The following is a 12527-nucleotide window of genomic DNA, read 5'->3' on the forward strand; positions in this document are numbered from 1 at the left end:
GGGGTAGGAAAATCGCCTTTGTTTTTGATGTGATGTCATGGAATAAGGCAAAATAGCAAATCCCGAGGGAATATGCATTATCGTTAAATATAGATCAATTCGGGTGACGAATAAATCGTGTCTGGTTGGTCAACGAGCTGGGTCGACTTGTACATGAAATGTCTACATGCATGCAGGTTATACATAATTCATTTTCACTATGGCATTCAGAAAAAAAATATTCAGTAAACTAGGAAATTAATGCTTGAAATGCAACCAACACTTAATTAGCTCAAGATCTCCCCCTCCCCCAAGAAAGGTACGGAGATAATATTCCTCTCCTTTGAGCAGAATCGATGCCTTTTTATGTGCGTAACCACGATTCCAGTAATAGAAAAAGAGGATCCGGAAAAGAATTAAACGCCTGGTTTGTCCGGGGAAGAAAGAGTTAACGGTTTTCTTCACAAGGGTCCCTGCGGACTCCCCAAGCCCGGTCTCCAAGCTCGCCTCCTCCGCCTTCTGGAAAGTCCGGCCCCCCAGTTCGGATCCCCCTTCGCCCCTCCCCATAGTCTCCCGTCTAGCGCCTTTGATTTTTCTCCCAAACCCGGGAGCCGGAGACTAGTGCAAACTGGCGCCGTGGGGTGCAAAAAGGATTTTCCTCTTCTGAAACCTGGCTGCAGAATTGGGAACTCCGTGCTAGAGGCGTGGGGGTGGGACGGGTAGTGTAGGCGGGACGAGAGTGGGCGGAGGAGGGTCCCCGGCGCGCTCTCGTAACCGCGTTCCTCCCCTAGCCCAGCTCAGGGACACACAGAAAGATCTTAGGGATTAGCGCGTCCTGCGGGAACAGCCACCTCCCGCACCGGGCTCTGTGGGAGTCTGCGTGAGGGGCGGCACCCGGGTGGGGTCATCTAGCTGCTCAGGAGCACCCGGGGATTCCTTGTGGGTGGAAGGTGCCCAGCCAGATAGTAGTACAGAAGCGATGGGAGTTTATTCATAACGCGCTCTCCAAGTATACGTGGCAATGAGCCGCTGAGTTATTTTAATAAATCCAGGCATCATTTCCCTCCCTATAGCTCTATCACTTATTTTCACCCACCCTAACACCCCACACAGCGAGCGCGCGCCCAGAAATACGCTTTCTTTCCCCCTCACTTTATGGCATTTGTTTTCAAAACGCTGCCCTTTCTCCTGCCCTAGGGAGGCGCCGGGCCGCCCGGGACGTGCGTGGCGTGGCCGTGGGTACACGGCGTATTCGCAGTCTGCGTTGAGGGCAGCTGTTCCTACTGCGATGATTAAACACGCAGGGCAAGAATGCGGTTTGTCAGAGCACTGCGCCAGAGGAGCGGCAGAGAAAGGGAGAGGGCTTGAGCCGGAGCAAAAGAAAATGGTAGGCGCGCGCAGTTAATTCATGCCGCTCGCCTACTCTGTTTACATTCGATCGCTAGAGTGCCGGGCTGCGGGGCTGAATCTCCTCCCCCTCTCCAGCCTTCCCGAGGCGCCGCTCCCGGGTTCCCAAAGCCGAGGGCGGGGGTGGGGAGGGAGGGAAAAAAATCCCTTCTCGCGAATCCCCGCCCACCACTCGTTTATAAAGCGAGGGTCTGCGGTCTTTATAAAGCGAGGGTCTGCGCGACCGAGGACCCCCGAGCTGCGCGTCTCCAGGCCGCCGCCACCGCCGCGCCCCGGCGGCTGCCTGCCTCCCCTCCTGCTTCGGAAAGGGCTGGGCTTTTCGGAGGCTTGGCGGGAAAAAGAACGGAGGGAGGGATCGGCCTGCAGTATAAAAGCCGGTTTTTGGGGCTTTATCTGACTCGCTGTAGTAATTCCAGCGAGAGGCAGAGGGAGCGAGCGGGCGGGCCTGAGAGAGGGTGCAAAGCCGAGCTAGCAGAGCCGCGCTCGGGCGTCCAGAGAAGCGAGGTCCGGAGTGAAAGGGGGGCTTTTGCCTCCGGCCCAGGATCTCCCACCCCACCCCTCCTGCTGACCTGTCACCAGCGGCCCGCAGCCGTCGCCGCATCCCCCAAACTTTGCCCGTTGCAGCGGGCAGGCACTTTGCACAGGAACTTACAACACCCGAGCGAGGACGCGACAACCCGGACGCGGGGAAGCTATTTCGCCTATTTAGGGACACTTTTCGCTGCTGCTCAGAACCCGCTCCTCTGAAAGGCGCTCCCCGCCGCTGTTCGGACGCTGGATTTCCTCCGCGTAGTGGGAAACTCGGTAAGCACCCAGATGTATTTCTCTTTCAATTTATTTTCTCTACCGCCTTAATGCTGAGATAAGTCAAATACCCAAACTGGGGTGTCCTTTCTCCATTCCTGCGCTACTAATACTTTTCTCATTCTCGGGGTGGTTGTCGGCTGGGGTTGGGGGAGATCACACCGCATCGAATGGAGCGACTTGTCAAGACAGGGGGAAGCAGAGGGAAGCCGGAGCCTTTTTGAAACTAGCCTTTAGAAATTGTCACCTATGTATTTTGACGCTTCCCCGGTCGGTCGGACATCCTGCTTTGTTGATTATTAGCCGTTTAGATTTTTTTTTTTTTTGGTGTTTTGAGGGTTTTTTTTTGGGGGGGGGGTGCTCTGTCGCTGTGGGCAGAAGAAAGCCCTTTGCATCTTGAGTTCCTGGGAGTACGGGTTACATACTGTGTGTGAGCGAGAGAGCTCTGCAGCCCTGACTTTTCTCCGTCTCCGGGAGGGCATTTAAATTTGGGCTTACTGCATTTCTGACAGCCGCGAACAGACACTGCGGCGCGTCCCGCCCGCCGACCCCCGCGGCGACTCTACTGGCCCCTGATCCTTTTAAGTTGGCTATTGGCTTTAAAAAGAAAAGATAAAATTTAAGACCTTCGTCTCCAGAGGTGTTAAGGCTTGGTGTCGAGGCGCAGGGGAGGGAGAGGGGAGACGGGGCTGGGATGTGTCGGATTCTCCTAAATTCGGAGACTTGCGGAAAGCCAGGACGAATCTCTGCACCCAGCCTAGACTCCCCCGCCGCCGGCGGGTGTCCCCGCGCCCCTGAGATGCTGAGAGACAGCTAGGAGCGGAGCTCGGGCTGCTCCAGAACAGCTGCTACCTTCGGTGGGGTAGGGGAAGACGCCTGGTTCTGGGCGCGGAATGGCAGCGGGGTCTCCGGGCGCAGTTGGCTGCTCGGCGGTCAGTGTTGAAGGGAGGTGCCCGTTTATTGAACACCCCCTTTTTAATTTATGGGGGAGGGGGCGTTTAAGCCGGCGGCTGAGCTGGCCACTTCATCCCAGCGAAAGAGAAGAAGTCGGCAGAGGAAGGAAGGGGGGCGCACTGGGAGTGGGGAGGTGGGACACAGGGGAGGCTGGGAGGGGCGGCGGCGCCAGCGGGGTAGGCGCTCGGCGAGGGCGCGAGTGGGAACGGGCGCGGCAGTTCGGAGGGGCCAGGAGCCGGAGGGGGCCGCGCGCAGCCGCTGGCGCAGAGGCGTCTCTCCTCTTCTCCTTCAGGTGGCGCAAAACTTTGTGCCTTGGGTTTTGGCAGACTGTATTCCCCACTGCGGCCCCTTAAGGAGGCCAAGGCCGATTTCTGATCCTGGGCGGCTGCTAGGCTGACTCCTAGGCTTCGCGCTCCCGGCTCCCGGCGGGCGCTGGCTGGGCAAGCACTATGCAACTGGCTTACCAAATGCGTATTCGAGAGTCACCCAGAGGTGGCTTTTTTCCTTTTCTTTTCTTTTTTTTTTTTTTTTTTTGTTTTTTTGGTGGGTTGGGGGTTTGAGGGGTCGCCCCTGCTCGCTCGGCCCCTTCGGGGGATAACACTGGAAGGGGAGTGGTTCGGGATCGTGGTGCGCATTAACGCCGGGCTTGGCATCACCAAGACGACCGTAACTTAACACTGTATGTGCCCTGTATGTGCCGCCTTCAGGCTGCCGCGACGATGCCCCTCAACGTCAGCTTCGCCAGCAGGAACTATGACCTCGACTACGACTCGGTGCAGCCCTATTTCTACTGCGACGAGGAGGAGAACTTCTACCAGCAGCAGCAGCAGAGCGAGCTGCAGCCGCCCGCGCCCAGCGAGGATATCTGGAAGAAATTCGAGCTGCTGCCCACCCCGCCCCTGTCACCCAGCCGCCCATCCGGGCTCTGCTCGCCCTCCTACGTAGCCGTCGCGTCCTTCTCCCCCAGGGGAGACGACGACGGCGGCGGCGGCAGTTTCTCCACCGCCGACCAGCTGGAGATGGTGACCGAGCTGCTGGGAGGAGACATGGTGAACCAGAGCTTCATCTGCGACCCGGACGACGAGACCTTCATCAAGAACATCATCATCCAGGACTGTATGTGGAGCGGCTTCTCCGCCGCCGCCAAGCTGGTCTCCGAGAAGCTGGCCTCCTACCAGGCTGCGCGCAAAGACAGCGGCAGCCCGAGCCCCGCCCGCGGGCACAGCGGCTGCTCCACCTCCAGCTTGTACCTGCAGGACCTGAGCGCCGCCGCCTCCGAGTGCATCGACCCCTCGGTAGTCTTCCCCTACCCGCTCAACGACGGCAGCTCGCCCAAGCCCTGCGCCTCGCCGGACTCCACCGCCTTCTCCCCGTCCTCGGACTCCCTGCTCTCCTCCACCGAGTCCTCTCCGCGGGCCAGCCCCGAGCCCCTGGCGCTCCACGAGGAGACACCTCCCACCACCAGCAGCGACTCTGGTAAGCTGGGCCCCTTTCGGCCTGTCAGAAGGGGGCGGCTGTTTCTCCTGTTATCATTGGCGGCGAATTCAACCGGCCACTTTCATCGATCCTGCCTTTCTTTTCTATTTGGAAGGAGAAATGGCGGACCTGGAAGGATCTAGGAGCTTTTCATCTCTGGAACCCGGGGGTTTAGCGTTCCCTCCCATCCTCCGTAGACCGCCCTCGTTGCCATCCTCCCACCCCTCAGGAATTTCATTTGGGTTTTCAAGTCTTCTGGCTTATCTTGCAATTCAATCCACTCCCTCCTACCTCTCTTTAAGTATTTTAATTGTCCTTATGTGGTGGGGGAAGGGTGTAAATGAGGATAAGAGGATTGATCTCAGAGAGTGAATGAATTGCCTCCCTTAACTTCTGAAAAGTAGTTGCAGTTTAATGGCCTGGGTTTCCGGTAGAAATGCCCAGAGGTGGATAGACCTGGGTAGCTTTTGCTGAGTACCGGGAGCTGGTTGGTGAAAGTGCCTTAAGAGTGGATGCACCGAAGAGCTGGGATTTTTCAGCCTCTTTCCAACACTTCAAAGCAAATCCTCGCCAAAATTGGACTTCTTTTCCCACCTCCACCTCCCAGGACTTTGGCAAAGGTGCAAGATTTTTTTCTCCTAGCACTTCCAGTAAAATAGGGAGTTGCTAAAGTCATTCCAAGAGATTTGCAGCTATCATTCACAACACCTGAAGGGTTCTTGGTAAAGTCCCTTAAAAATAGGAGGTGCTTGGGAATGAGCTTTGCTTTGGGTGTGTCCAAAGCCTCATTAAGTCTTAGGTAACAATTGGCATCGAAGCTGTAGCCTGGTAAATTATCATTTTGTCAGTGCCATAACCCCAGCTGTCATCCTCCCTCTGTAAGATTCTGCCTTCATAGGGAGAAGAGGAGGGACGGTTGGCTAGTTCTGGTTTTTTTCACGAAATGACTTTGTCCAGAGCCCTTTCTAACTTACTGTTTTATATTTGCATAGCCTTCATTTAATCTGGTCATTGATTGTCTTTAGGAAACGTTTCTAACAGTGATTTCTCTTTCTCTTCTTAAAGAGGAAGACCAAGAGGATGAGGAAGAAATTGATGTCGTTTCTGTAGAAAAGAGGCAGCCCCCTACCAAAAGGTCGGAATCGGGGTCACCCTCCGCTGGAGGCCACAGCAAACCCCCTCACAGTCCACTGGTTCTCAAGAGGTGCCATGTCTCCACCCATCAGCACAATTACGCCGCACCACCCTCCACCAGGAAGGACTACCCAGCTGCCAAGAGGGCTAAGCTGGACAGTGGCAGAGTCCTGAAACAGATCAGCAACAACCGGAAATGTGCCAGCCCCAGGTCCTCAGACACCGAGGAGAATGACAAGAGGCGGACACACAATGTCCTGGAACGCCAGAGGCGAAACGAGCTGAAACGAAGCTTTTTTGCTCTGCGTGACCAGATCCCCGAGTTGGAAAACAATGAAAAGGCCCCCAAAGTAGTTATCCTTAAAAAAGCCACAGCATACATCCTGTCTGTTCAAGCAGAGGAGCAAAAGCTCATTTCAGAAAAGGATTTGTTAAGGAAGCGGCGAGAACAGTTGAAACACAAACTTGAACAGCTACGGAACTCTTGTGCATAAATTGACCTATTGGAGGGAGGGACTGGAGTCGCCTCTGAATTCTCACTTGTTACCAAGGGAAGTAAGGAAGAAGGTTCCTCCTTTCAGAACTTCTGGACTTGTTTTAAATGCATGGTCAAGTGCAACCGCACAACCTTGGCTGGGCCTTAGGACTGAAAGGTTTAGCCATAATGTAAACTGCCTCAAATGGAACTTTGGGCATAAAAGAACTTTTTTTATGCTTGCCATCTTTTTTGTTTTTCCTCTTAACAAGTTTGTATTTAAGAATTGTTTTTTTAAAATCTTAAAGCTTAAGAGTTTACGCAATTTTCATGTGTAAATATGCATTAAATGTAAATAACTTTAATACATTTATAGCAGTTAAAGATTTCAAACCATGTATTATAAACCATAATTTTTTTTATTTAAGTACATTTCTCTTTTTAAAGTTGATTTTTTCTATTGTTTTTAGAAAAAATAAAATACTTGGAAAATATATGATTGAAGCAAATCTTAACTTGTGAATGTTTTTTTTCTCCCACTTCTCCCATTTTCTTAATTACAGATTAGCAGAAGTTGACCTATAAAGGGTGAGTTTACAAAGATGGGAAAAGTTATTTTAAGAAAGGCAAGAGTTTCTCTTTGTTAAATGGGTCTGGGGGCCTGAAGGTTTTTAAGTTCTCAGGGTTATAAGATGCTTCCTGGAGACTGTGATAAGAGCCAGAGTTGTTACAGAAGGAAAGGGTGGCAGGCTGGTGAGAAGGCTAGAGGTAGGGAAAAGAGATACAAGAGGTTAAAGATAACAGTTAAATATACAAAGAGGGGCTAAAGACTGGGGGTTGGGAGGAACACAAGGAACGCCTTTCAATTCAGTTAACCCATGCCTTTCCCCTGTTCAATTCAAGCCCAAGGATTCTGCCCAGTAAGAGGACAGAGTGTAGGAACATCCCCCTCCCACGTGCCATTTCCTTGACATGGGTTATGACATAGGCCTCCCGAGCTCTGAGAAGGATGTTTCTATTTCACAACTATGAAAGCTCACACAGGTTATATAACTTACCTGCCACCCTCCACGGGTAATAAAAAGAATCTGGTACCTATGTCTGAAAACCCTGAACTGCTCACTTGTTTTTAAAGTGCTGAGATCAAGAACACTTTAGATTTGGGGCCTGACAGACAGCTTCAAGTAATAACACTCAATTCTATGTGCCAGGCACTCTTGTAAGCATTTTATTTATAATCCCACAGCAACTTTATGAAGGAGGTGCTGATGAGCTTCCCAAATTGCAGAGGGGGAAACAATGACAACCACACACCCAAGGTCCACCCATGAGAGTAGGGAGCAGTCAAACCCAGGCTGTCTACTCAACCCCTCTTAGGCCCTCTCACAAACAGGTCATTAGGAAGAAGCTGGCCCTGCTTGTGAGAACAGGAGCCACAGTCCAGTGAGTTAAGTATTTTAAGTTTCAACACTGAAGTTTGGTCAGACATTACTTCCTCTTTTTTTTTAATTATTTTTTAATGTTTCATTGTTTAATCTCTCCAGTTACATTGAGATACCCATCAATCATTCACTCCCACCTTAGCCACCAGTTAGGTCTAGTTCACTGATAGTACCTGAGAAGTCAATTGGGAAATGCCCCTGCTAAGATACTAAGGTAAAGCATCCTTCCTCCTTGTCACGTGAGTCTCCTTCCTTCTGACCGCCTTCACATGCTCCAGACACGTACTCATTATTATAGGTTATTAATTATATGCCTCTGAAAACCCACAGCTCTAACCAGAAACAAGAATGTTGACTACGTAGGTAAATGGAAGTTAGGATCGCTGTTCTAACCAGCCTCAGAATACGTTTTCTGCTTCCTGTACTTTCTCTGGGATTTAATCCACTACTACCCATAAATCAATACATAATTACTGCCTTTGGCTCTGACAGGTAGAATATTCAAGCCCTTAATGTCTTTTTCTTGATCCTTCTTTTGGGTATAAGTCCCACCCTAACTTCAAACTGTCAACGCCCTGTATGCTAAATTCAAAGAGAGATGAAATCCACAGAAGTTGATAGTTCAAAGTGTTAAAAGCGGGGGTGCTCTTAAAGGGTTCCCTCTTGGCCCCTTTGCAGCCCAGGGCTGGAGTGCAGCCCTGGAGTGACTCACTTGGGAACCAGGAAGGTGTTAGTTTGAATCACTAAGTCTGGGCAAGCCCAAGAAATAGAAAAAGTGTTCCTTGCTAGGAAAACAACTCCCCATTCCAAATAATCAGGAAACAACTTTGGGGGTGCAGAGCTTGGCTGAGGAATGGGATGGAATCGGTTCAACTACCTGTTAGGCCACCTTTGGGCTTCACTCAGCCAAGGAAAGGTCTGAAAACCGAACAGAAGCCAACTTCTTTCCAAAAAGTCAGATTGATCTTGACCACAATACAAATTGGCCCTCAGAGTCAACCTAAAGAGTCCCAGGAGTCTAAGCCATTGTGTAATCTACTTGGTAGATTATCAAGAATTGGAGAAGGAGGGGGGAGGAGCTTGCAATTTGGACAGGAATACAGGAGAAGGGATAATAAGCTAACACTGACTATGCCTTTTACTAAGGACTTTATCCAGGAATTAACTCCCCACCCCTACCGGAGGGGATTCCTTGAAAGGTTTTGTTTAGGTATGGAATGTATCAAGGAAGGTGGCTTACTTTCTCTCTCTCTCTCTCTCTCTCTCTCTTTCTCTCTCTCTGTCTTTGGTGAGTACATGTACCCTGTGGCAAATTTAAAACATGATAATAAATAAAATTATTTTAAAAGGAAGCATTGTTTATGCTGCCATCCCAAAACGACAAAAGAGATTAACTTTATAAAAACAATCAATCAAAGGAAAAAAAAGATCAAATTTTGAATGGATGAAGTTTTCACAATCCTAGCCTAACATTTAGGCTACCCACAGCTTGGACACAGAAGTACTGTTCTCTGCAGCTCTTTAAGACAAACTCTGGCACAAAGCTTGGGAAACAAGACAAAAATGTTGCATTAGGGGGATTTCTGTTGTTTGTTTGCAATAACCTATGAGTGACTCAGTCAATAATTATCTTTTCGTATATACTCTAAGGGGCCCTGAAGTATTTCTTCCCAACAATAAATAACTTTTAGACTAGAAAATGCCTAAGGGTGTCCCTCAATCTTATCTCAGTATAAATGCACTACTAGATAGCTTTGCAAAAGGCTCCTCCTTTAAGATTATAGACTGTAATAGGCTGATTTCAAAGGAGGAAAGTGGAAATGAGCCCAATAGGATGAGAATAAGGGCTCGTTTTAAAAACAAAATTAAAAAGAGTCTATTTCCTACCACCAAAGTCTAGGCAATAACCCCTCTTCATTCTAGATCCTTGAAGAGAGATCAACTCTTCAAGACACACTAACCATGCCTTGCCAAACTGATTTCAGGTGACTTCCAAATAACTCTGAGTTGATTTTGTTTTTTGTTTTATTTCACTCAATATTAGTCTGCACTAAGCTCTTTAGGAACACAGACTTTAAGGGGAACAAATGTTAATGGGATGTAGATCTTCTGAGGTTGAAAGGAATGTTCTGTGTTTTTAAACAATGGCTGGGAGCTCAACCACAACCCCCAACAATTTCTTCCCATTGTCACCTCATCAGCCTGGTAAGAAAAAAACACTCTGATGCAGTCCAAGGTCTGTAGGAGTGGGGAAAGGGAGAGCTTGGGGAGAGACAACTAAGTTTTATTACACACCTACGGCCTGGCCTGCCTGACCCTGTATCTCCCTGGATCCGGCAACAGCCCAACTGGAAAGCAACTGTTGAATGTGGCAATATCAAAGTTTAGACAAGTTACATAGCAGCCTCAAAGTCACACAAATACCAACCATAAAGCAACAAGAATAGTAGTTCATGTTTACTATGTGCTGCACAGTTTACGGGCATTATCTTATTTCAGACCAAAGCAATGCCAGGGAGGTGAATTCTATTTCTAGTGCCTGTTTTGCACTTGAGGACACCAAAAGAAAAAAGTTTTATTTCTTCCACGAATGAGAAAGAGAGAGAAGCAACTTAGCAAACTGCTTTTAAAAACCTTGATGGCTTGAAGTTTGGCTTGAAGTTTGAGAACTTTTGTCCATTATTACAACTTCTGCCATCTGTCTAAACCACAGATAGGATTATGCTCCTCCCTTGCTTAATACCCCTCCATTGCCTAAAACCTTTCAGGGATTTTTCTTTTTCCTCTCTCTCTCTCTCTTTTTTTAGAGAGAGAAATTTTTTTGCTAAAAGGCACGCACACTCACCAGAGTGACAGAAACTGAGAAATCATCTCCCTGGGGGGGATGGCCACACTGCAATCCCTTCTCCATTCTCCTCTTCTCCTCTAGAGATTTTGGGCATGCATGCACATATGCCCAGTGTGAATTTTACGCTGCTAGGTCTAGGACTCAAACTGCAGTCAACTGCATGGGAGTCCAGCAATGTAACCATTACTCCATCTGCTGGTTCCCATCCTTCAGGGATTTCTTTTAGGCACAGGTATTTTGTTTGTTCTAGAAAGATTTCTGCTATAGTGCAGAGACAGACAGAAAGCAAGAAATTACCCCCCCACCCAGGGGAGATGGTCACACTGTGATCTCTTCTCCTCCATTCTCCTCTTGGGATCTTGGGCATGCATGCACACACATCTGGCATGAGTTTTAAGCCACTGGATCCAGGACTTGAATTGTGGTCAATTATGTGGGAGTCTAGCAATGTAACCATTACGTCATCTGCTGATCTCCCTTCAGGGACTTTTTTTAACCTTTTGAATGAAGTCCAAAACCATCCTTCACAGTATCCCTGGGTCCTATGAGCTTTATCAGATGTTTTGCCTATTCTCCTCAATATACTGTTGGCCCACCAGCCTGACAAGCTTTTATTCATCCTTCACAGCTCATGTTCTAGATTCTCTGACCACTGAACGCAATTCCACAAGGGACTAGGATAGCCTGTGATAACATTCCTCGCTCTTCATGGAAGTCTCTCACCCTGCCTGTTAGATGCACTCTTCGAGGAGTGGAATTCTCTGGGTCTTCAAGAATGAGTCTTCAGTGCAGGACCAGCAGTCAGCGTAATGACTATGTCACTGGACTCCCACATGGTCGACCGCGGTTCGCGTCCCGGACCCAGTGGTTTAAACTCACGCCGGGCGCGTGTGCATGCGTGCCCAAGATCCCAAGAAGAGAATGGAGGAGAAGGGATTGAGGCGTGGCCATCCCCCCTGGGGGGTGATTTCTCACTTTCTATCTCTCTGTCTCTCTCTGTCTGTCTGGCGAGCGCACGCGCCCTATAGCAAAAAAAAAAAAAAAAAACCTCTCCAAAAAAAGAATGAGTCTTCAGTGCTGATATAAATGCCCAGCATCTAGTAGTGGCTCAGTAGTTCATTGATGAATGGCTGAATGAAGAGCCATCTTGACAATGTGATGGGCATTGAATGTGAGTAAGTGGGAAAGTGGAAACAGTTTCTGGACCACCTTTTCAAGAATCTTACCAGGGAAGCTAAGGAAAAAGATAGATACGTTAAGTGAAGGCCAGGATTTTTATTTGTTTGACTAGATTTGGATTTGATTTTACTGAAAACAGAATCTTCATCTGTCCAGGGTCCGGGGCTTTCAACTGTGGGTGGAGGTGACTGGATGGAGGTGAAGAGGAACGCATTCCTGACAAGGCCTCTGTTCCAGGTAGTGGCATCAGGGGACAAGCCAGGTCTCCCTTTTCTAGCCCTTTTCCCCTCCCTCTACTCTCTCCCTATAGGACATACTCATCTGTGGGGAAGTAGCCTAAATAATTCCCTTTTTATCTGGCTGACTTTCTTTCTTTTTTTTGGAGAGATTTTCACTGTAGGGCGCGTGCGCTCGCCAGACAGACAGAGAGAGACATAGAGACAGAAAGTGAGAAATCACCCCCCAGGGGGGATGGTCACGCCGCAATCCCTTCTCCTCCATTCTCCTCTCGGGATCTTGGGCATGCACGCACACACACGCACCCGGCGTGAGTTTTAAGCCACCGGGTCTGGGACACGAACCGTGGTCGACTACGTGGGAGTCCAGCGACATAGCCATTACGCTAACTGCTGGTTCCCATATCTGGCTGACTTTCTGAAGGACAATGTCTGTCTTTCTTTTTCTTTCCTCCTTTCCTTCTTTCTTTCTTTCTTTCTTTTAAATTAATTTTTAAAATTTATTTATTTTTAATTTGATCAGAGAGAGAGAGAGGGAAAGTGAGAAAACAAGTCACTAGGCCCAGGACTCAAACTGTTATTGGCTCTGTGGC

The 12527-nt window shown here is 49.1% G+C and overlaps 1 protein-coding gene across 1 annotated transcript; it reads left to right on the plus strand.

The window, feature by feature from the left end:
* Window positions 1–1629: 1629 nt before the first annotated feature.
* MYC (MYC proto-oncogene, bHLH transcription factor) lies at window positions 1630–6471 on the plus strand. Its single transcript, XM_006156688.3, has 3 exons — window positions 1630–2190; window positions 3852–4620; window positions 5686–6471. Exons 2-3 carry the CDS (start codon window positions 3864–3866, stop codon window positions 6246–6248), a joined length of 1320 nt encoding a protein of 439 aa, XP_006156750.1. The 5' UTR covers window positions 1630–2190; window positions 3852–3863; the 3' UTR covers window positions 6249–6471.
* Window positions 6472–12527: the final 6056 nt, after the last annotated feature.

This window comes from Tupaia chinensis, unplaced genomic scaffold (assembly GCF_000334495.1).
Source record: "Tupaia chinensis unplaced genomic scaffold, TupChi_1.0 Scaffold000513_1, whole genome shotgun sequence".
NCBI lineage: Eukaryota > Metazoa > Chordata > Mammalia > Scandentia > Tupaiidae > Tupaia > Tupaia belangeri.